This window comes from Sebastes fasciatus, chromosome 10 (genome assembly GCF_043250625.1).
Source record: "Sebastes fasciatus isolate fSebFas1 chromosome 10, fSebFas1.pri, whole genome shotgun sequence".
NCBI lineage: Eukaryota > Metazoa > Chordata > Actinopteri > Perciformes > Sebastidae > Sebastes > Sebastes fasciatus.
The window spans coordinates 20,076,134-20,101,426 of NC_133804.1; the positions used below are offsets into that span (position 1 = coordinate 20,076,134).

At 41.3% G+C, this 25,293-nt stretch overlaps 1 protein-coding gene across 4 annotated transcripts in view; it reads left to right on the forward strand.

Moving 5' to 3' along the window:
• The window catches only part of trpc7b (transient receptor potential cation channel, subfamily C, member 7b), a 94,836-nt gene that overhangs the window by 53,466 nt on the left and 16,077 nt on the right, over nt 1-25,293 (forward strand). For all 4 annotated transcript variants that reach the window (XM_074648828.1, XM_074648829.1, XM_074648830.1 and 1 more), the window contains 4 exons: nt 1,051-1,215; nt 7,992-8,208; nt 10,681-10,914; nt 13,426-13,690. In XM_074648828.1, the coding sequence (XP_074504929.1) occupies nt 1,051-1,215; nt 7,992-8,208; nt 10,681-10,914; nt 13,426-13,690 (881 nt within the window). The remainder of the gene's footprint in view (nt 1-1,050; nt 1,216-7,991; nt 8,209-10,680; nt 10,915-13,425; nt 13,691-25,293) is intronic.

The window sequence follows — 25,293 nt, forward strand, 5'->3', positions numbered from 1 at the left end:
GTGTGCAGGGGGTTACGTTTTATGGCGGTGGTTTCCCTCTGAATGTAGAAATGATTGAATGCACATCGTACTGTATGTGTGTGCGTTTCGATCGGCGGATGGGAGCGGAGGATGTCAATGGTGAGCTTCGATAAATGAAGATGGCCGAGGCTGTTTGGTGAAGGGGTGGGAAAGATTGATGGAGGGAGAAAACAAAAGAAGCTAATGAAAATCACGTGAGAGCTGGTTTGACCAGATGTAATCTGTTGCTCAGATCTCACACTAAAGACAATACACAAACACAGAGTTTGATTGTTACACTAGTTGACCTCCTACTGAGCATCGATTGCTCTGCTGTCCACATCCTTCCTCCAGCTGGAACAAAAACATCCATCCCCTCCTCCTTCCTTAACAGACAGGTGGTGGCTTTCATTTATCACTTCCTCTCTTGGAGTTAAGTCGGCAACAGATGCTGAAATGCCAGACCGAGCCTTATCTAATAAAGCAAACATGCTTCAGTAATGAATGCAAACAATCAGAGCTGCTTATTTGCTGCTTGCATTTGTTTTTTGCATAGTGTATTTTAAATTGATTTCACAACTTGCTTGTTGACATTTTTTCATTCTAAATGAAGCCAAATGGCAGCCGGGAATACAAACGTGTCGCGAGTAATATATGTTGATTGTAATGAATACGCAATAGATGTGCTCTAAATTGAAAAGCAGCCTGCACACTCAGCTACTTAGGACTCTCTTGACCACCAAAAGCCCTCCTCATGAATAAAGTATATTTTTTTAACCTCATTCATTTTACACAGCCTGAAATAAACCACATTCTTCCTTTTTGTGACCACTGGGCCATTTCAGTGTAGCTGCATGTTTTCTCAATGTGCTGCTGCTGCAAAGACTTTACAGACCCCTCAAGCGATCTGTTAAACAATCAGAAACATTTCCATATGTTTTATGAAGATGAGAAAAGCAAATTAGTATTGCTTCACTGAAAATCTCCTCATTGATTCGCTCATTGCTCTTTCTCTCTCCTCTCACCTTCATTGCCCTTTATTCTCTGCAGTTCGTTGCCCATCCCAACTGTCAGCAGCAGCTGCTGACTATCTGGTACGAGAACCTGCCCGATCTGAGGCAGCAGTCCGTCGGGGTGAAGTGCTGGATGGTGATTGGGGTCACCGTAGGTCTGCCCTTCCTGGCTGTTGCCTACTGGACAATGCCATGCAGCAAGGTATGAAACACACAAGCAAAGGACACCAACTCCTCCCTGTCCCCTGACCTCCAGCTCTTTGCCTTACTGATACCCCTGATCTAAACCAGAATTCATCACACACCCTGAGAAGCACAGGTGTTTTTTCAGACATTACATACCTCGGGTCTTTTAGCAACGCAGACACACAAAAAGTACACACAGTATTTTTGCCATTGGGGACATTTTTACAAGCACTTCTTTTTCATAACACTCTGTATTACAATATATGGCTGCTGTATATGGCAACAATATTGAAAGTCTATAGCCCGCGAGCAGACCGAGACAGTTTAAAGACTCATTACACACGAGATAACAAAATTGTTGGATGGATGAACAATTTTATCCTCTGTATAAATGCCCTTTCAGGACATCTCAGGCTCTATATTAACCGACTCAACTTTCATTATTCTAAGCTGTACTTCATCATCCTCAGCTGTACTTAGGCTGAACTGTGCTTTGAGTTGAATGCTAAATGCTAACAGTCTATTACAGTCATGTCATAACACCTACAGTATAAAAATGCTAACATTAGCAGTGCTAATATGACAACAACTGCATGCTAAAGGGATACTCCAGCCAAAATCGACTCTATCTTTGAGTCAAAGACACTCACTGTAGACTTAGAAGGTGGCTTGTGGTTTGTTTTTTGCGCTCTCATGGGGCAGTTTTAGTAAGCTTGGATTTACCTCAGTTACAATAGTTATTATTGTTATTGTTTACGATGAAAAGGCCCCAAACTCCACAGATAGCTCTCCAAACACTGCTGCATAATGTATTACACTTTTTCACTGTGGATTTGCGTGTTTAAAACACTATACATTAAAGTCATTAGGATTATTTCTCTGGGGACCACAAGCATACGGCCAAATGCACCCAATTCGACTGTTAAGAGGCTGTTAAGTAAGCATTACCGGTTGCCATTAACACCAGAGAAGTGGGTCATTAGGGCCCTACTATGCCTACTATGTTATACGAAAGCGAAACTTAAAAGCAACATGTTCTAACATGTTGTAAAACTGAATGAAACGTTACATTTTGAACACAAACAAAAAGGATTCTTTAGGTTTAGGCAACAAAACTACAACATCTTTAGGTTGAGGCAACAAAAACGCTTAGTTAAGTTTAGGGAAAAACATTGTGTTTTGGCTTAAAATAATACGTTTCAAAAGTGAAAGCAAAACCTAACACTGGACACAAAGACAACTACACGTTGATTTGATTGATTTCACACAGGATGCAAACCCTGGTCTCCCGGGTGAAAACCCTATGTTTTGTATTCAATAGCCTGACAGCAGTCTAACCGGCTGCCAAATTAATGGCAATCCATCCACTAATTGTCATGATATTTAACTCTGGACCAAAATGTTGGACAGACAGACAAAATGACAAGCGTGGCTAAAAACATTACTGATTTCCGGTTTTAAAAAGCACTGTATAATCACCATTTGATTATAGGGCCCTGAGGCACTCACATTTTGTTCATACTCCATCAAGCAAATTATAATCTGTAAAGTGACACAGACACACACAGGCGCTGAGCGAGTGGTTATGCAAATCTGCTCATTAACCTGGATAATCCTTTACCTCATCATCAAGTGGTATGTGAGTGTGTGCGCGCTAAGGTAGATTCAGAAAGAAGTATTGAGGACCTTTGAGTGGTTCCTGTTACTGTAGGTGTGACTGATGAATTAGTCATTTTGTAGACTAAGAGAGAGAGAGAAGCTGATGTCAAGTGTGAGAGGATGGAGAGCAGTAACGCTGAGAGCATCTCCTCCAGCGAGTGATGGATTCAATCATAGCTGCTTCTGATCACGAAAACACGTGTGTACGTGATTGTGTGCGCATGCGAGTATGATTACGTTTGATTATGAATCAACCTGAACCAACCGATGAGCATGTGTGTCACAGTCTGCCAGAGAGAAGGGAAAAGGTAGCAGCTTGGATAAATAATAACTTAACAAAGGATGGAAAGCCCCTTGTAACTGTATTTTAAATACTAATTTTAAAAGTCCAGTTAAATACTGAAAATAGACATTTGACATTTTGAAAAGGCATAGGGTGGGATAACAAAAAAAACAATTAAATGAAACTAATAACTGAGAGACAAAAAGGCTATTTATGCATGCTTATTAACAATGTGATGGCAGCTCAGCAGAGACAAAAAGATATATTTAATGGATTTGATAATGAAATAGATAAAGAGTTAATCAGAGAAATGCGTTGAGACAGTCGCAGGTTGCAAAGAGAACGCTGTTGTGTTTTGGTTGATTGTGTAGTGTGCCCTCCACTAATCATGTAATTTTGCTCTGCTCATCTCAACGATTGCTCATCTCTTACAGGCTCATAATGTTCTCCATTTTTACAGCACCACAACACACCATTATCAGAACCCCAAACCATATTATATTTCATATCTGTGGTGACAGATGAAGAAGATATTAATATGTTTGTTGCTCAAAAATAAGTAGTAAATCATCGAAGGCAGACAGAAAAGGCACAGACATAATTGCTTTAGAAATCTCTTTTAAGAGAAACATATGAGATACGCTTTGGAGGGGATGGAAGACAGATGCGTATTTTGATATAGAATGTTTCTTGGTGATTGAAAAATGGGGAAACATGCAGAGAGTGATGGGACAGGTATCGAAAGATAGGAACACAGGAACATTTCAGCCCTCCCCGAGTGACAGAAAAGAGATGAAACATGTAAAATCAAGTGACTGATAAAAAAAATGTGCCCGGAAACGGCTGTCAGGTTCCCCTCCTCTTACAACAAGCTTCATGCTTTAGTCAAGGAATAACTCTGTCTCAATATTTGATTACATTTATACAGCTTCCCTGGAAGGGTCAACTTGTAGCATTTTATTATTAATAAACTATTGCTGAATTAATTAGGGACTAGTGCAGTGCCCGTTGAAAACATGCCTGTTCAGAACGGGCTGAATGCTTGGCCTGTGGTGTTGCTGCTTGCAGCTTCCTTGGGTTCTGAGCAATAAACCAGCCATTACATAGTTGCATAACACAGCGAAGCCACGGTTACTCAGAAACACCGGTGAAATACCCTCTGGTTCACGGGAAAAAACACCAGGGGCAGACTTTACTGTTAGGCAAGGTAGACGCCTGGGCCCCAACTACAAGGACCCCAAGCAGCTATAGATTTATTATAATGTTTAGATATGAAAAATATTGAATCATGTTACTATTCTAACTCATTGTACTACAAAATAACGTACAAAAGGCCCCCAAAGTACTTAAAAAAATATGCAACTCAACTGTGTACTTTTACTTCAGAGGCCAACATTGTAGTACTACATTTACCTGACAGAGAAATGTTACTGATTATGTTACAGATTCAGTTTTGACTCACAAAATCCAACAATTAAAATATTATTATTCATTAAACTATCCGGCATCATATTAGAATTGAAAGCTCCACCATGAACAGACGTTAAGTACATTTAAGTACAGTGTGCTGACTATTGATTAAACGTCAAAACAGTATATTAAATAGTTAGCAGTTGCTCCATCTACTCCAGCTACAACATTATAATGCCGCTTATACGTGTATGTATAAGTAGTAACAAACCAATAATATATAATAATATAACACTGACAGGGTCCACTCTGCATAATGAGTACTTTTACTTTTGATACATTGAGTACATTGATAATACTTGCATACCTTACTAATATTTTGAATGCAGGAGTTTTACTTGTAACTAAAGTATTTTACAGTGGTATTAATACTTTTACTTGCACATCTAAAAACTTCTCCTGCCACTGGATTCAGTATTTATTTCTAGTAATTAATTAAAACAATGTCCTTAAAGACCACTGCAGAGAAATTGACAACCTGTACTACACTAAATATTGTAGTTCTCATACCGGCCCTACTATTGTACTTCCATTACGTCAGTGTTGTCCACTGATAGTTAGTAGATATGTGAGGTTAATGTAATAGTAGCTGTTTATTCCTCAGTACAGCTTTAGAGTGAGCCATAATAAACTCATAATACAGAGATTATGGGGGATGTAGTCCTAATTTTGAGACACACAAGCTCTTTATTTATGGTAATTACACCAGCTGTCATAATCAATTTGACAATGATACGCTGACATTTATAAATGCCACATGTTGCTCTCACACTCCCATATTAGCAAATCATTTTTTATTTAATTACTGTCTGCCATCCATTTAATTTGCTCTAAAAAAAGAAGGACAGGAAATAAGGAAAGCCAGAACGGAGAGAAGGAAAGAAAGAACAGAAGTAAAGAAAGAAAGAAGAAAACAATGAAAACACAAGAAGAGAGAAAGAAAGAAAGAATAGAAGGACAAAGGGAAACAAAAGAAGGAAATATGTAAAGGACACAAAGGAAGAAAACAAAAGAAGGAAAAGAAAGACCCCACTGTTTTGGTTTTCGATTATTTTGATGACCATTTCCTGCCCCGGTGTGAACAAGAATTCACAAGGACTTAGGAAAAGTCAAAGGCACTGCTAAGAGAATCCGACCGCACTTGCACTATGCAACAGTGGGTGTTTTTTTTGTTTGTTTTTTTAAAGTAACTTTATTTATATCACATAGAAATGAGCAGAGTGGCAAATCCAATGCTGTACAATTCAAGTAAGGATTCCTGTTATAGAAAACATAATCACACCACCTAAGAGGGATGTTTTCAATGTATCCATAATGCAACGGTGGATGTTATTGACGTCCGAATGGTGTTGTGCTTTAATATTTAGTGCCGCAAGGAACTGTGGGACGGCATCTCCTTTCCTTTTGTAAAGGATGTTCTAGTGTATCCTATGCTAAAGGATATAAGAAAGGAAGCATTGAAGCACCTTTTCTTAGCATTTAGAGAATTCGACCAGCTCTTATCAATACTTTTGGGTCATTTCACTCAGTTAGGAAACTTCCTAAGCAAAAAAGACTATCGATTTGTAGCCATGGTGTTTCTTTGTTCTTTCCTCTCTTGTCTCTTGGGAGATTGAAACCCAGATCACTACAAGAAAACGAATCCAATCAATACACACAGGACAGGGTCACAGGCCATTTATCATTGATGTGATGACTGGAAATCATTGAATAGTCCCGCAGTACCTTAACCCTTGTCAATAAGGATGCAAACATTTGATCACATGCAAAATATGAGACTGAGAGAGTTTTTGGTGGGAGAATTATTGCCATAATTCTATACAGTAAAATAGATGATTGGAAATTTGATGGCATACCAATTAAATAATTTCTACTGGTTAATGGGTTTGTGTATCTGTGTGTGATTTACATAGAAAATGGCAACCAGAACACGTAATAGAGCATGTATGGAAATCCCCATAATCCCCCATAATCTGTCGTCATTTAATTACAAAGTGTACATGTACAGCATGAAAGAAGGTCTTTGCTCATATCTAGATAATTATTTATTCGGTGTCTGCACACAGTGTACGTCAGGCTTGCTTCTCCCTGGTGAAAAGATGTTAGGGAATAATAAAGGAAACAGCAGCTCCATTCTGGCCTTGTGAGTTTTCCATTTCTCACCAAATGTCTTTTATTTAGTCTGCACGCCTCTCCGGCCAGCGGCCACCATTTCGTTTGGGAAGAGAAGATCAGCTCTTGTCACCATCACAAGGAAACCCATGGGGTTTGCAGTCCTCACACAGCAGTAGGCCTGATCTAGGATGACCATCTCATTTAAAGCTGATGGGTGAAATTGATCGGCCTTATCAGCACAGAGGCAGAGCCGTCCTAGTGGCAGGAGGAGGTTTAGAGGAGGTTTTGCAGGGTTAAAATTCACCAGACGACCTCATCTCTCTGGTTTAGTAGTGTGTGTGGGGCACGGGGGCAGCTATTGAATCTGATGTGTCACTGTGCATGCAGAGAGTAGCGATAGCCTGTGGGTAGTTAATATTGAACCCAGCAGGTTTAGAGAGTGGCAAATGTTGTCGTCTGTATGGTGTGTGTGTGTGTATGCACATGAATGTGCATTTGTCCGTCTTGGCATATTTGTGTGCAATTATAAGAAGGTCCTTCCGTGTGGCGGCATGCTCAACACTCCTTGTGCAGCACCACCTTGCATTACGTCCTCCCCATATGGTGCATTTTCACAAACTCGGCTGATTGTTTGGCATCTAGTTAATCTGGCGTCATGTTCCACATTCATGAATTACAACAGCTGCTGTTTGCCTGCTAAAATGGTTGTTTAGTGATGCTGTTCAGATTTTAATCTCTGAGGACCAAAATCTCAGGGATAAAGCATGAATACTGATTTATGTCAGTAAATAAAAACAGATGTTTTGTTTGGCTGCAATTTTACACTTGTGTATAGTCACTTTTTTTAACTGTTTCAAAAAAATACAACTCAACTAGTACTAGGGCTGACCTCGACCAAAGAAATTCTTAGTAGTCTAACACTCATACGATTTTGTCGACTAATCGATTAGTTGATTCAATCGACAGATCTTTAAAACTGAGTTTCTCCACAAAGAATCACACAAAAGCACCAGTGTTCACCAGAGATGTGCTCATACGTTTCTGTGAAACAAGTCATTAAGCATGAAAAAAGCATAAAAACGACTAATTAACCATAGAGGTCTTAGTCGACCTAGGGTTAGGGTTAGACACAAAATGTGTCAAACAATGTACTTTGTAGGTATACATTATCAGGAATTAATGGACACCCTGCAGCCAATCAGAATTGAGTATTCATGCAAACCATGGTATAAGTCTTACTATATCCTCAATCTTCTCACTTCCAGCTTGGTCAGATCCTGCGAAGCCCCTTCATGAAGTTCGTGGCTCACGCTGTCTCCTTCACCATCTTCTTGGGTCTGCTGGTTATCAACGCCTCTGACCGCTTTGAAGGTGTCAAGAACCTGCCCAATGAGACCATCACCGACCACCCGCGACAGGTGTTCAGGGTCAAGACCACCCAGTTCTCCTGGACAGAGATGTTGATCATGAAGTGGGTGTTGGGTGAGTTCTCAAAAACACATGGTGCACACACGCTGTGGCAGTGTTTGAAATTCTGCACAGTTGCAGCCAATTAAAATGGAAATACTTGTAAGATCAGTCAAGTATTTGACTGTCGAGGCAGATTTCTCCAAGAAATATCCTCGATACAGCATATACTGTAAGAGAATCCAGGCAAAATGTTTCCTGGGGGATTTTCTTTAACTATTTAGTGTTTAAAGGAATAGTCTGTAACATTTTGGGGGATCTATTGGGAGAAATGGAATATATTATTAATAGTATGTTTTCATTGGTGTATAATCACCTTAAAATGAGAGTCGTATTTTCGTTACCGTAGAATGAGCCGTTTATACTGTATCTAGGGAGCGGGTCCTCTGTTATCGGAGCCGGTCGCCATGTTTCTACTGTGGCCCAGAACGGACAAACCAAACACTGTTAACTTTTCCTGCTTGGACCAGAGTCGATAACGTTACTCGCTCCGGAGTAAAACCCCGTCACTCCACTCAGCTGCCGGGAAACAAGACACGGGAAACCTCTGTTGGTCTTGAGGAGCTGCAGCATTTATTTCTGCACAAACTGCAACTTCCACCGAACATTCACTTGATATTCTCAAAGCTAAACTAACTCTGTCTTCTGCTCCGCTAGCTTACTTGTTCGCTCACACACATTGCTTCACCACTCATTTTCCACATACACACACACTGTGGTAGCCGCTATTCTCCAAATGACCTACGCTACTCTTATAACAACTGGCTCTACAGAGGGCCATTCACGTTTTCGCGTCGGCTACCGTAGTTCTCCTACACACTTGGCACACAGGAGAGGTTTAAATCTGCAACCTCACCACTAGTTGTCGCTAAATCCTACACACTGTTCCTTTTATCAATATGGATGTATAAAAAATACATAAATATTAAGTACTTTATCAACATGCATCAAGAAGACTTTATGGCAATGTTTCAAATCCAATCTAATCCAAAGTAATTCAAAGTAGTGAAGTCTACAACACAACTCCTTCCCCATAAATCATTGGTAAGTGTCTGCAAATCTTTTTGCCCAACTTTGATATGAGGCAGAAATGAAGATCAATGTAGCACCATTCCAACCAAGTGGATGAAAGCCAAGGTTATGGTAATACAACAATTCATTCTCTTTTATCTTCCAAACATCAAATAGAAGTTTCCTAGTTGGATGCATCACAGGCCAGACTTGTTGAAGCTGGCGCCATGTTGAGTCGATGAGCTGGAGGGAAATTTGGAGGTTGACCTGAGAGGTGGTGCTGAGAAAATATTAGAGGACGAGATGGAGAGAAAAAAGAATGGAGGAAAGATGGGAGCAGGTATCGACGGCGGTGGCAGAAAGACAAACTCAACAGATAAATAGCCCATGGCAATATCTGTCAGACCTCAGCTGCTTCCCCTCTGCTGATGTTCCTCCTTTCATCTACAAACACACACATATAACAACATTACGTGAGCGGTTTGTGTATGTTGGTGCACGTATGGTTCTGTTTTTATTTGTTTATGTGTAATGGCACCATTCTTTGCCCATCCGCGGGTGAATTCTGGCAGCAGGTGCTCTGGTGTTTGTTTCTGTGTGTGTGCAGTGAGTGGTGGCTCAGGTAGAGCAGGATAATTGTAATTCCAGCAGCATGCTTTGAAGGCCCGGTAATTGTTACAGAGATGATACTGATCAGGGTGCCTTTTCAGTAATCAATTTTCTCCTTGTTTTGGCTCCAAATAGGGAATGACCGAGTGGTTGCGTGGGAGGAATCGGGTTTTCCACCGCACCTGAGCTATAAGTGGATGTGTGAATGGTTGAGTATAAATTACAAGCTTTGTTGTCAACATCTGTGCATGCGCGTGCTTCTTTGTGAGCGTTCAATTGGTATGAGAGCCTCCTCTTTTATTTATATCAATCATGTGAATTTCCCATCTTTCCACGATGTATCCATGCAACGTATCCTCAACCTCGGTCCTTGTGATATCTTACAAAAAATGATTCCTTATTTTTTCGTGTTTGCCTACGAATGTCCAGCAACACGTGACGCACCTGTCAATTTCCGCTCAAGTCTTTTCAAATTAAATTTCCGTCTTCACAGGAAAAAACTTGGTGAGGTTTAGGCAACAAAACTACTTAGTTAGGTTTAGGAAAAGGTTGTGGTTTCGGTTAAAATGACTCCGGAAGTGGCGTAACATAAGTACGGAAGTCATATGAGAAATAAATCAACGTTCTGGTTTCACACGAGGTACTAACAGCAGTCTTCTGGGCGAAAGTCCAGTGTCTTTTGACCCATCTATCCACCCCGACCTCCTCCCTACGCAGCGTTTGCACTCACAATTACGTGAATTACATACAAATTGATTTTGTGGGATATATACAAATTACAGTGCATTACTTTTCATAGGTATAGCTACGAACGGTGTATGAGGCCGGCCTGGTCCATGTGTTGATGTGTGTGTCGTCCTTCCTCAGGTATGATTTGGTCAGAGTGTAAGGAGATCTGGACCGACGGGCCCAGAGAGTACATCATGCACCTCTGGAACGTTCTGGACTTTGGCATGTTGTCCATCTTTGTGGCGTCCTTCACTGCACGCTTCATGGCGTTCCTCAAGGCGACCAAAGCCCAGCAGTACGTGGACTTGCACGTGCCAGACGAAGACATCAGCAGTGCCTCGCTGCCTGACGAAGTCGCCTACTTCACTTACGGTAAGCATTTGCTCCAGAAATATGATAAACGGTTTTTAAAAAGTTTACTAATTCTCTGGTGTTTACGAGAGATTGCTTTGACCGAGTCTGAGCTCCTGTATGTGGGCGCTCTTTTCTTTGTTTTCTTAGCCATTCTGACTGCAGCTATTCATGATTACTATACATTTCTATTTGTATTTCTGCTCCACAAAATGTCAAACTGCCTCACTTCTTATCTTCCACAATTTGTTTTCCAAGAAAAGGCCAATTTGACACCGCATGATGAAATGTAGAAGCTTTCATGAGGTGCTTGAATCATTGTTGTGCTACATCAGTCACTGATAAGCAAACCAGATGAGTATTTGTGTAAAAATGTCATGGTGAATAACTAAAAACCTGAGCTGGGACACTAGAAGATGAGTGTATTTGTCATTTAGATTAAAAATGTCATTGTTGAATACTTACCTCAGGATGTTCACACATATTTGTGCACACACTCTCCTGTTTGGTCCTTTGCTTGGACCGTAGCACCACATTCAATCAGTGAATTCAATGTACTCATAATAACAAGTAAGAGCAGATACACAGGCTGACATAAACTCAACAGACGAGCAAACAAACAAACTCTGACAATTATTAACACCTACCTTCCCTACTCTGTCTGCTTTTCTTGGAAATATACACCTGTGTGCCTTTGGGTCTATATGTCCCCTTAATACATTTCAGGATATTAAACAAAACTTCAAGATCACAGAAAATATAAACTTTTAGTAACATATTAAAACAGGCTGCAGGCTGCTGGACTGGACACTTCTGAGTGGCCTACTACGGGAACCTTCATCAGTGCTGTCATCTGGTGGCCTGACTCTGTCATGACACACAAGTAAATAGATGAAAATGATCATGACTGGAGTGTCAGTTATTATGTGTTATAAGCTGTTCTCCCTACGTCTCCATATCTGCACTGAAAATAGCACACATTGTGTATAATATATTTACTCCTTGTCCTAGATAGTCACAGTTTAACAGTAAAATAGTAAAATGGAGTCTTTCATTCTTTTACTTTCTTTTTCTCTGTTTGTGGTCTTCACTTACAATATCACATCTCTTTTTTTATTTCATTTTTCCATCTAGCTCAGTTATCCTCTACATGTCTGACTGTACCTCTCTGCCGCCCCTCCCTGTTGTCCTCTCTCTCTGTCCTTACTTCTCCTTGGACACACTATCCCTTTATCCCTTCTCTCTGCTGTCCACCCGTCTCGTACTCGTTGCCTTCCCTCCTCCCTCATCCCCTTCCATCGTCACTTAATCCATCTTCTTACTGCACCTTCTCCTCCATCTAAGCACATGTTCCTAAAAGCCAAGATTATGCTCTTTAGGAACATCTCTTTCAAACATTTAGATCCCACTGTAACCAAAAGTTTGCTCCGTACACAAGAGAAGAAATTGATGAACAGTTATGTGCAGCTGACGAACAACGCAGGATTTTCACAAAAGCATTTTATGGCACAGTAAAAAAAAAAAAAAAAATACTGTGATAGTAAACTACCTTCAGACCAATTATTTCAAACTGATATCAGAAAATATTTTAAATTCTAAATCCACAAATGCAGCTGTGGATGATTATGGTTGGTTATAAATGCCATTTCAACATTACTTTTGGAGCTATACTTGCATATATGATGCATCCGGTTTTATTCAGTGTGAAAATGTTAGCAGGGTAAAATCTGTAAGTAAGTAAAATTTATTTATATAGCGTTTTTCACAGACGTAAGTCAATAAAAGCTTAACAAGGGCATTATACAAGAAAGAAATCATATGAGATGAAGAGAGCAGACGAGCCATGTGTTTAAGAAGTGCAAACTAAAAACACAATAAAATACACAATAAATACATAAAGTGCAGGCCTGGTGCATACAGGTTACCCAAACGCCTGTCTAAATAGGTACGGTATGTCTTTAGCTGACTTTTAAAAGAAACCACAAGAGAGCTGATGAATAAGGCTGAAGTAGTTCAGCCACATACAGTATGCAGGAGTCTGAAAGTGCAATGCTTTGTAAGTAAGAGTGAGCATTTTAAAGTGGATCCCATATGCTAAAGGCAGCCAGTGATCTGAGAATGGGAGTAATGTGAGACCGTTTATATGACCTAGTGAGTAATCTAGCAGCAGCTGCAGACGATCAAGACTAGACATACTGAGTGAGGAGAAAAGTTCACTCCAGTACTTAATGCAAGAAGAGATAAAGGCATGTCTAAGCATCTTTTGTTCAGCCGTTGAAACTACAGATCTCAGTTAGTCAGTTAGTTACTAATGTTTCTTCAGTGGAAAAAAACAAGATCTGGTCAGCTGCTTAACATGGGTGTCAAACGACGAGGATTGATCAAATATTATTAAATTCTGAACCTATTTTATTGTCCAAATTGTGAAATAACTAGTTTCTCTTGAAACCAGACAATTACACAACGATCTCTGGTAGGACTCTACAGTTATAGCTTACTCAGCCGCTCGTCTTTTTCTTTCATCTCCTCCAGCCAGGAACAAGTGGCGCCCCTCCGACCCCCAGATCATCTCAGAAGGCCTGTACGCCATCGCTGTGGTGCTGAGCTTCTCACGCATCGCCTACATCCTGCCAGCCAACGAGAGCTTCGGCCCGCTGCAGATCTCCCTGGGGCGCACGGTCAAAGACATCTTCAAGTTCATGGTCATCTTCATCATGGTGTTTGTGGCCTTCATGATCGGCATGTTCAACCTGTACTCGTACTACCTTGGAGCCAAGTACAATCCTGCCTTCACCACGTGAGTTATGTCTGAGTGAGTGACTGTGATTAGACGAGGGTGATGTTTAAACCAACGTATCCTCATACAACTGTTTGTATGATGTGTTATGAAAAGTTATTCATCATTATTCGTGGGTTTTCCTACGAATGTACAGCAACACGTAACGCACGTGTCAATTTTTCGCTCCAGTCTTTTCAAAATAAACCTCCATCTTCACAGGAAACAGCTTAGTTTAGCATAGCAACAAAAGTACCTAGTTAGATTTAGGAAAAGATCATGGTTTGGGTTAAAATAACACCAGAAACTACATGATGGCCCTATTATGATCGTATTCTATCAGAATTTATTCCAAAAGAGAATTCATGTCACAAGTATCTGATTTGGTTCCCATGTTACCATGAAACAAGGCCATAGCAGAAGGAAATCCCCAGGACAATATAAATGGTCACATGTCCTCCTTGATGAGGTCGTTTGTTGGGTTCATTAAATCCACAGTCCTTTATCAGTGGAGATCAAATTTTAATCTTCCCTCCGGCCTTAACGCAGGCAATCAGGCTATTTGGTTACATTTAATAATGGTGAATGGGATGGTTCACTCACTAAAATCTCGAACAAACGCTGGTTTTATCTCACAGCTTTAACAAAGTTACGGGTAGGAAATTGGGTTTTTCCTCGGCACCATTTTGTGTTTACTGTACCGCAGAAGAAAGATCCACTGTGCTCTCACATAAACACAACCATTGTTGACTGAAGTTAAAATGGAAGTAAAATTGGGATGGCAAGTGTTAGTGGAGGTGCCAATTGTAGATTCTGTCTGAGCTGTGAGAAAAATGCATCGATATTGGTGTAATTTAAAGGTCTTTGATTTAAATAAATCTTTATATGGCATGCAGTTAATGATGAGGCAAAACATCTTGGCCTATTGGTTTTTTAAAATCCATTTAGATCTATATGGATGTGAGAGTAACAAGAGAGCAAGAGGAGCTTTTGGACGAGTTTCAAGACGTTTTTTGATTCCAGCCAAAACTATTTGGTAAAGTTTCTCTGAGGTACGAGAATGTTCCCATTGTTTAATAAAATGCCAGGCGGCAGGCAGTGAATTTTATCGACCAGCTGTGATCTGAAGCAGATTTAACGCGCCACCGAAGTAGCTGACAGTGATATGATGGAGCCCATTGTACCGAATGACAAAAGTTGGCCATCTGTGTGCTCACTAGTGGCAAAGGAATGCTGACAATTGTCAAGGCCACCAGTAAGCCCCATGTAAACAGTATCCACGACGGGAAGTCTCTGGCTCAGGCTCACATCATTGAAAGCAGACCGGTGTGGGGAAATGCTAAGATACATTCTATAAAAAGCGCAGCATGATCCAGCATATTTTCACATGCAGAATTCATTCAGCACTTAAACCTACAGTAGGCAGTATAGTTTTGGCATCATTTGGCAAAAAATCCATAATAACCTCTCAGCATATAAACTAGACTTCTGCTCCTCCTCATGGCTCTGTTTTCAGGCTTTAAAAAACCACAGTTTCATAGTTTCAGTCATTTCAGAGAGAGAGCGTTCCTACTGGCTGGTCATTCAATGGAGACAGCTGTCAATCACTCGCAAACTCCGATCAAATGGTCAAACTAGGGAGCGCTGATCGAATATGAATCAATATTCTGTCACTGTAATGCCTATTTCCTGCCTCAAATGTCGTTTAATGTCTTGTAGTGTACTGTTTGTCTGTAAAATGAGATAGTTTGCTCCGGTTGATAGGCTTGGTATTTCCTCAACATGGCTGCCGGGTCACAAACTTTCTAATTTTACAGCTAAACGGTACACTTCAAGATGTTTCTGAAAACATTTTACACGAGTAATAGGCATTACAGAAACAGTATATTGATTCATATTTGATGAGCGCTGCCTAGTTTGACCGTTTGATTGGATTTTGTGAGTGATTGACAGCCGGCTCATAGACGGCAGCTGGACGGCAGGCTCCAGCTCGGCTCTGATTGGTTGTTTTACCTGCAGTCTGGTAAATCTTGCAGATGCCATTAGGAGAACCGGAGGACACAAAGGCACATGATTTTTTTCAGATTACCTGTCCCATGAACTACTGTCAGGATATAGTGACCGTTTTATAAAGACAACTTTTTTTAAATCAGATTTGCCTCAATTCTACGCACCGCAGCTTTAAGTGAACCCTTCAAGAATAGGGTTTATCTTTATGCAATATCCACTGGCCATATGTACATTATCCTCCTCTCCTTACTGGCCATGAAGCAGTCTTCTCCTAGCACAACTAGACTTTAAAAGAGTCCTCGTTCTGCCTCCAGCAGTATAAGTTAGACCAATCAAGTGGGAGAGACTATTGTTGTATTTGATAATTGAAAATCATCCAACCGAAGAGGGGGAGATAACAACCCTCAGTACTCTAAATGCACTTAACCTGCTAAAGTGCTGCATTTAACTTCATTATCAGGGACATCCATTTCTAATGGTCAATTGCACATTTTAACTGGTTTTAAGCTCTTCAGCCTTGAAGTGCAAAATGACTCCTCAGCCATACAACGCCTTGAATCTGTTCTGTCGTTTGCACTCAAACATCCACATCAGCATCAAAGTTTATTCTATCAATTCTACTGTCGCATTTTTACTGACAAGTTGTCGTGTCATATATCAACCTGCTTGTAAAGCAATCGGCCCGTCCGACAATTCCCGCAACACATCAATCTGAATATCAATGCTTGTGCCTCCTTCCTTCGTTGTGGCTTATCCACGTGTCTGCGTGCTCATTCTTTCAGACGGACGGTGGATCTTTCACTGTCATTGTCTGATATTTGTAGGAAAGCTTATCCAGCAACTCTGTTTATCATCATTCATCTCAGAATGAAAACTCTCCCTGAGGTCTCTCTCCCCTGTCACATGTCATTATTCATTTCCTCAGAGGAAGACATCTGCAGATTTTAACAGATGACATTACACCACTTCTGCTCGATCCAATAGAGCAAAGCATTGCTTTACAAGTTGGTCCGTAATTACATTGTCAGATACTGTTCTGTTTTTTTACTAATCAGAGTGAAAAAGTCTAAGTAATGGCAGTTTATCATCTGGAACATTAAAGTTCACACTTCCTAGTTGCCAGAAAGCTTGGAAGTGACACACAGCTTTGTCTATTTGCAAGTTGGGTAATGCATCATCCGACCAGGTTAGAGCAACAGACAGGTTCAAAACCAATCTGTGCCTTTAGCGGAGCATGGTGTTTGTGCTCTTTTGCATAATTTACCTTACAGGTTTTTCACATCAGTGAAGAACACATAGTGTGACTTGAATTCTTGCCCTTGGTTAATTTTGTATTAACAGGCTTTCCCAACCATGACAAACTGCTTCCAGGTGTCAACATCTGTCTCCTCTCCTCATAAGCATAAACCTTGTGCTGTTGGCTTGTTTGCTGTTGCTGGTTTGTCCCAGTAAACCAAACAGTAGTTTGGTGCACCACAGTTTGCTTGCATGAGGACTAAGACATGCCTTTTTAGATGTTTTGATCCAGTTATTTGTCTTGGATCTTGGTTCCCCCTCCACAATAGAACCAGACTAAAGAATTAAATAAGATAAAGTCAGAATGACCTGGGAGCATTGCCTCAGCTTTGTTGTTTCTAGTTGTTTTGGCGAGCTGTACAGTGATTGTGATTCAGTTTTCCTGGCAGTGCTTGCCTATCCATCTGCTTGCCTGCCTGTTCTCCTTATCTGGTTACACACCTGTTTGTCCACCCGCCTGTGCTTGCGTCTATATGTCCACTTGATACAAGGGCATTCACTTATCTTTAGTGAGTGTGTAACTAATCTAAACCCATAAACACTGTCCATTCAAACACATTTGCTTATCATCATTCAGTCAGAAAGTTAGGAATTTGCCGCCAGACAGTGTAGTATATCGCATACCTATGGCTCATATGCTACATAAAAGTAGTTGGAGTCAAATACCAGGTGCAATAACACCCAGTCTGTTATATTTGTGCAGCCTCAGCTGCTTATTTAAATGCAGCAGATGTTTTACCGTCATTATCCTCACAGATTCCTATCACCTGTGAGGAATGTGAAGCCCGGGAGCAATTTCCAAGTTTATGACCTGCCGAACATTCACCTCAGATAGAATCACTGATCATAAAAGGTGTGTGATCGGACTTCTAGTGTGAGTACCTTTACTTTCCCATGCCGACGTACTGTGCCGTGCATACACAGCGTAGCTCCTCTGCTGAGACGTAGCACAGGGGTCTTAGACGCTGCGAGTTCTGCTTGGCTGCCCACATGGAGCCAAAGATCCAGGCAACATGATGAGCTGACAGACACAGCAGCGACATGAGGACGGAGTCAGCTGACAGAAAGGCAGCTAGACAGGTAGAAACAGAGACTAATGGAGCCGAAACGGACAGTCAGAAATATTGTGGTCGCAACTCGAGAGTCAGACATAATGAAGACTTCTCAAAAAGCAAAGGACAGGTACAGAAAAGACCGCAGGCCCAGTGGATGGAAGTGACTTATCATCCCCATTACACAGTCATTTCCATCATGAATGTTTAATCCAGCTTTGTACATTGTCCCCTTATCACTTCCCCTCTCTGCTTTAGAGATCAACATCAAGGCTGATTTTAAAAAACAGCGTTAACACTGCCGTGATAAAAATATAAACTATTTCTGCTCATCTTGACAACCGCTGTCTGCAAGAAAGTGTCCCTGCCTCTAAATGAGCCACAGTCGTGTTCTTACTCTGGCAGTAGGAGCTGTATAGAGACGGTTTTAACATGACAGAAACCACCTTAAATTGTGTTGTTGTTGCCAGTCTTGCCACCAGGGGTCAGTCTGGCTCTAAAGCTCAACCTGCCTGTGTAGTGGTTGACAGAGCAAAAGCCTGGACTGAACTGTGCAGAGAGACAGTATTGAATTTATTTTTGTACTGTGTCTAATTTTTTGTTGTGTAAATCTAATCAACCCTTTTCTCCAATATTTCGTCTCACAGAATTTGCAGTCTGTGATGCATTTTTGCGTCTGAGCATGTTTATTTTTCTGTCCCACTGCAATATGTTCGGTACGACTTTTGTTAATAGTCTCGCCTCGTGATGCGCGCAAATTGTGAATTCTCAACGAAACAATGTCTCGTCTATCTGTTGTCTCTCTGTCGCAGCAGAGAACATTGTGCCAGTGTGGATGTAAGCGTGTGTGCTCGTGCTCAGCTCTGAGTGGCATGTTTGATGGAGGGCAGAACTAACGGCTGGTCTGATAGCTCTGATGCAGGAGGATGAGGAGGGAGCCAGGTGGAGGTAATAATGATACCCCAGGAGGGGCCACTCGGGTTAGGGGACGGAGGGAGGGATGAGAGGGGAGGGAGGGTGGGGTTTGGTGGAGGAGTGAGGCGCCACGGAGGATATCACTCTCTCTCTCACACAAGCTAAAACTCACACACATACATGCACAGCTGGATAGGGCTTAATGAAGACTGAGCCGTAATAGCCACACATACCCAATCCCCAGAGGCGCAAAGACTCAGACAGCTATCTGACTCACACACTTTAAAAAAGAAAAAACACACGTGCCCTTTGTTGAGTGCCCACGCATTTATGTGCAAATACACTTTAGCAGTGACACACACAAGGGGCAAATACACACATTCACACATGCCCTCTCTCACTGTTTGTTTTTACTTTTGCTATAACAAGCGCTTAGACGGGCATACAAACATTTATGTACAGATCAATTTACACATGCGCTTATCCGGATTCAGATTTGGACAGCAGTGGTCTCTATGTTCTAGTCAACCATGCATAACAACACTGCACAGAGAGACAGACAGAGAGGGAGGGGACAGGGGAGGTAAAGGCAGAAAAAAGGGGAGATGAATGAAATGGCAAAGTGTTTTGAAATACTCCGAGGTGGAAGCAGTGCATATTTTCTTTTAGCAGAATAAAAGAAAAAAGACACGACGGGGTGTCAAGGACCGTGAAGGAATTCAAAATAATGATTATACTGATGCTGAAGTGAAACAATGGAAATAATACTGAATGAATGCAGCACAATCAAGTCCATTGGGGTGAGGAGGGGGAGATGGAGAACCACAGGGAGAGATGTATATGCAGAGGAGGGTGCTTTCGGCTCGGCTAATTGTTCAGGCGAAATGTGGGAGACCAGCCAGGATGCATAGACAAAGGAGGAGGGAGAGAGAATGAGAGGATGAGAGAAGGTCAAGCAGACTGAGCAACAGACAGAAGCTCAGCCACACCAGCCCGTTCTCATTCCCAGGGTGTCAAATACCGACGCTATGTCATGGCCGTCGGCGTTCGATATCAACGCCCAAGGCGCCCTTTAGCAGCGGTATGAGATGCACCGAGCTTTCCATTAATTACAATATAAACCCATCTGTGGCAACAGTAAACGATCAGGGAAAGTGCTGTGGTGACGTAGTTTAAAGAGCGAAAGAGACACACCGGGCTGCAGGGCTGGGCAATATATCAATATTATATCGATAGTGTGTAATGAGACTAGATATCGTCTTAGATTTTGAATATCGTAAAATGGCATAAGTGTTGTCTTTTCCTGGTTTTAAAAGCTGGTGTTACAGTAAAGTGATGTAATTTTCTGAACTTACCTGACTGTTCTAGATGTGCTATTATTTGCCTTTTACATTTGGTCATTTTATCCACATTACTGATGAATATTTCTCAAAAATGTAATTGTGTAAATATTTTATGGAAGCACCAATGGTCAACTCTACATTATTGCTGCAATATAGAAATCAAGGTGTTTGATCAAAAATATTCTGACATTTGATTTTCTCTATATTGCCCAGCCCGGTAGGGGAGGGGAGGTGAGGTGGATGGGTCCAACAAACAAGGCTTTCATCCAGGAGACCCCTGTTTGCGTCCCATGCGTTAAGTTTCATTTTCACGTAACAATCAGCTGTTCGTTCATGTCCCGTGTTCACAACCTTCAGTGTCATTTTCACTTTACAAATTAAGTCGTTTTAAGGCGAACCGAAGTGGATTTGTTGCCTGAATACAACATTAAGGACATGTTTACTGCAACCGAAAAGTGACGCCAAGGGGTTTGACAAAGCGTCAGTATGTGAAGAGTTGGGATGAGAACGCGTTGGCCACACAGGCTCAGCACAAATTTAGACAACACTCATACAGTGTGCACGGTATACATATTTCGTCAGCTTTTTTCCAGCAGTTAGTTAATATTACTTTTCACTTAATTGTTGTTTATATACCATTATGTGCTAATCTATGTTATGTTGGTTAGAGTCATTAAGTTTCTTTGTTTCCTTCTTTTCATACCAATGATACCGGCATGTATTTGAATTGAATTGAAAGACACAATATGAACACTGAGACAGTACTGGCAAGACAGGAGGCATATAATGTTAAAGCCAAGGACAAAGCCATGTAATACACTGTAAATGGAGAGAGACAGAGAGAGAGGGCAGGGATGCAAACAGAGACAAAAGAGAAGAGAGGATAAAGGATGGCACATAGAAATGCAGAGATGAAGATGCAGGCTGGAATATGAAGTTCGAAGAAGCGTAAGTGAAGACTGAGAGAAAGAAGAAAAATCAAAGAGTTGTCAAGGCTAGCGTGACAGAGAGAGTTGGAACGTGGTGGGGAGGCTCGTATCTCGGTGAAAGAGAGACGGGGTCTGAAAGGAGGAAGAGGTGGCTGAGAGAGCCGAGAGTGGAAGAGACAGAGTCGGGGTGAGCAAAAGAGAGAATTTATTAGCTCTGAAGGCGAGGCAGAGGTGTCGTGTTCAGCCTTTACCAGTCAAGCGCATCTGAATGTCAAAAGGAGGAGAGGAGACACAATTACAATTAAGGCGAGAGACGAGACAAAAACAACGCATTCATGTGGTGTGACCAATATGGACTCTTAAATATCAGTCGCTTTATGTTTGTGCCAATATTCAGTATTTTTCAACAGATTCTTCCATTACCATGACAAATGATGTCAAATTCAATTTCCCTCTTGGTGAGGGTTAATCCCTCTGAAATAGCTCTTAGACCATCATTTGACACTAAATCTTAGTTAAGGGGCTGCAGAGCAGGGAGGTCACCCCGCATATGGTCATGGAAACGCTTCAGTACTGTTCATTAGACCAGCACATGAAGAATTAATTAACTATAGAGACATTGATAATTCATAGTAGTGTTTGAAACATTTCAGATAAAGGTAGACAAAATCAGGCTTCTAATATTCTTGTCTGCGACTTTCAATTTTGTCGAGTGAAATGAAAGCTTTTATTAGCAGATTTTATCCGCTGGGGCTTGCTAGCTAATAAAGCTTATGAAAACCCTGTCCCTGGCTGAATTTGAATGTTTCCAGCTCATAAACGGGTCTTAAAGGTGCTCTATACGATATCCAGAGCATTAATTTAGTAGCAAACAACAATTTGCCATGTTAAGATATAGAGGAGTAATGTCTACCTGAGCAGAGAATGAAGTCAGCCTCTGTGTGTGTTGTAATCTGAGCTTCTCCTTGCTTTATTGACATTGCCGGGCCGGCCACGAATGTTTTTAGTGCATGTTCGTGCAATCTCTTCAGCTTGTGTTAACCACAGACCATATTTCAATAAAAACCCATTTAAAAAAACAATTGACTTCCAGAAGAGGGAACCGGAAGTGCTAAAGTGCTAACTCATTTCCGGGTTTTAGGACTCATTCCTGCAGCACTCTATTTCTTTCTAAATTAACCTTGGTTGCTTAGCTTACTTTGAGCAAGACAAAGTTAAAATTGATGCCTAATTGTTTGTATTTTAAAACGTTTAAATGTTTCTGTTTTTAAGGTTTCAGTAGAAAAGGCTTTTAGAATTCAACTAAGCATTGAATTTGGTAAACGTAACACTCGGGTAATAATATCGTAGGTAACAAGTTTGGCTAGGGTTGTTGGGTTGCTGTTGTGTAAACGTCTCCAAATCCTTGTGTTCTTTGTTTTGGAAAGTCTAATAAAGACACCATCCTGCAAACTCCCTGAGCATCGTCTGCTTGTGTCCCCATGTACACTGCTTCGACATGTGGAGACATCCTTGCAGGCAGACAAATTAAAAGTACAAAAGTTGATGTCGCGTTTGATTCAGCATCAAAACACTCTTAATTGCTCTTCTTGTGGTGTTGAACTCCCCACTTAATAAGATTTCTTGCCTGAAGACACCAAAACAGCCTCCTTTTTGTGCTCTATTTCCACCTCATTTTGTTTCCCGCCGTCTGTCACACAAATACACACACACACACACACACACACTCATAAACAGACGCACTCATGAGACGCACACATCAGTTTTTGTTCAGTTTCTCTTTCCTTCTCCCTCTTTTTGTCTCTCTATCAAACACACACACATAGGCAGGCATCTCTCGGGAGTAGCATTCATTCATTCATTCATTAAAACCTGAGGTGGGCAAGGCCCAACCCCGGCTGTCACCATGGTGACAGCTCCTTTGGTGCGACAGATAGAAAGTTAAACTCAATTTAATATTTAAAGATGTTTCGTCTATAGTTGCCTGTCTGTCTGACTACTTATCTGTCTGTATGAGAGGAGAGGAGGAAAAAAAAAAAAACAGATCGAGGAGGAGAAATTTAATATCTTGCTAATGACTGAAGGGCAGAAGGAGAGACACCGAGCAGAAGGCTGGGTGCAGCCGTTCACAAAGTCTACATTTACATTTACATTCGGCCAATGTGAGAATATTGCTGCAGATTAAACATAGAGGAGAAATATATGAGAGGGGGAAAAATAATGAAAATAACAAAAGTATAAATCACACGAAGAGATTGAGCGACAGAAATAGCTAAAAGCTGTTGGGATGAAAGATGGAAGGGGCGTGAGAGAGAGAGAGAGAGAGAGAGGGAGGGAGGGTGATGCGTAGAAAGATAAAAAAGCAATGGCAATGGGGAGATAATGAGAAAATGGGTGAGAGAGATAGAGAAAACGAACGAGAAGCAGAGATGAGAGAGAGGAACTAAGACAACGACAAAGTTAAAGCACGAGAGACGGAGAGCATGTCTCTGGGGGGAAGAGGTTGATTTGGGCCCGTCGGTGATCGGGTTTGGACTGCTCCTGCAGATCCGAGGTGACTCACCAATCCCCCGCACACACAGACGATGCTGTATGTGGCATGAGTGTATGTGTGTGTGGTAGAGAGTGGTAACAGAGTTTTTACTGTCGGTGTCCTGCATGGGTGAGAGTGTGTGTGCGCACGTGAAGCCGTCATGCTGCGTGCAGCCCATCGGGAGCTGTCACTCTTAATAACCGATAATAACACACTGTCCATCTCCTTGTCCAGATGCCCACCGTCCCTGCTGATTCACTGCCTGTTGCGCAATGATGTCATAACCCACAAGTTTGTAATGAAATAATCTCATTCAGAAATCCTCCATCATCCAGAGCGTCTCATCTATCTCAGTTACAGTTTATTGCATAATACACACATGACCGGTACCCGAGCTGACATTAGCAAAAGACAAATTGAAATTTATCAATGTTGTTGATCTCTAAGGATGCATTTGAGATTTTTCATAATTGCACTTCCTCCCAGAAAGGCATCTCCCGCAGATTTCACTGAATCAAATAAGCAGCAAACAAGCTGAGCATAACAAATGACGGTGCAAAGCGGCGCCGGCTGCTCGTCTATCAGCGTTATCCAGTAGGGAAGAAGACCCTCTTCTCTCACTTGAATGGTTCATTTGCAAAAACAGATATCTCCATTTTTATTTATTTTTCTTAAGTGTTGGTTTATTCATTTTAAGACTGGCATTCATCTGATTATCAAATGACCTTTAAGTGAGGAGGTGTGATGTATGTTGCCATGTATGGGTGACTTGTACGGTTCTGTAAGGAGGGTTTTTTTGGAACTTTATCTGAAACTACCAGTCTGCCCAGGCGAACAGATGAACAGTGTGTATAAATAGCCAGCTATGTGGTGAGTGTGTACTTCTAATTGCGTTGTGTGCATTTGTCCCTGCCAGTGTCTGGTTTAATGGCACATTAATGTTGCCTGGAACAAAGCCCTTCATCATTATCTACACTCACATTTTTTTTTTGGGCAGCGGGGGGGGGGGCACGTAAAAATGTAAATCGAGTGAGCATTTCACACGGGTGGGAAGGAGAGCTGGGAGACAGAATAATTTGATTAAAAAGATAATAACGTAATAGAGACCAGATAATTGTCCCCTTTTTTTATTTCGTTTCATTTTTCAAAGCCACGGGAAAGCAATTTTTATCTTGTAAGAGAGGCTCCAGATAAGTGACGAGGCATTATTTAAAGAGAGAAGGCTCGAAATAACAGGTTGTCAAGGCGAGGCCACCAAAATCACCTTCCTCAGCTCTCCTGATTGCGCGATAGGCTGGTGGATGTGTGTGATGTGAATAGAGAGCGAGAAGATGGTATTGTTGATATCAGCCTTTGGCCGCTGATAGTCTCGCAGCAATGGTCTGTCTGATGCCAAGGCCATCTATTACAACAACACAAAGAACTGCTATTAATGCTTGACAATGTGTTTCTGTTTACACATGCCTCCAGTGTTCCTGTAATGTGGGTGCCTCTGCATCCACGTTGAAAGTAACCTTCCTTGTTGCACTTATTGATATTTGTTCCT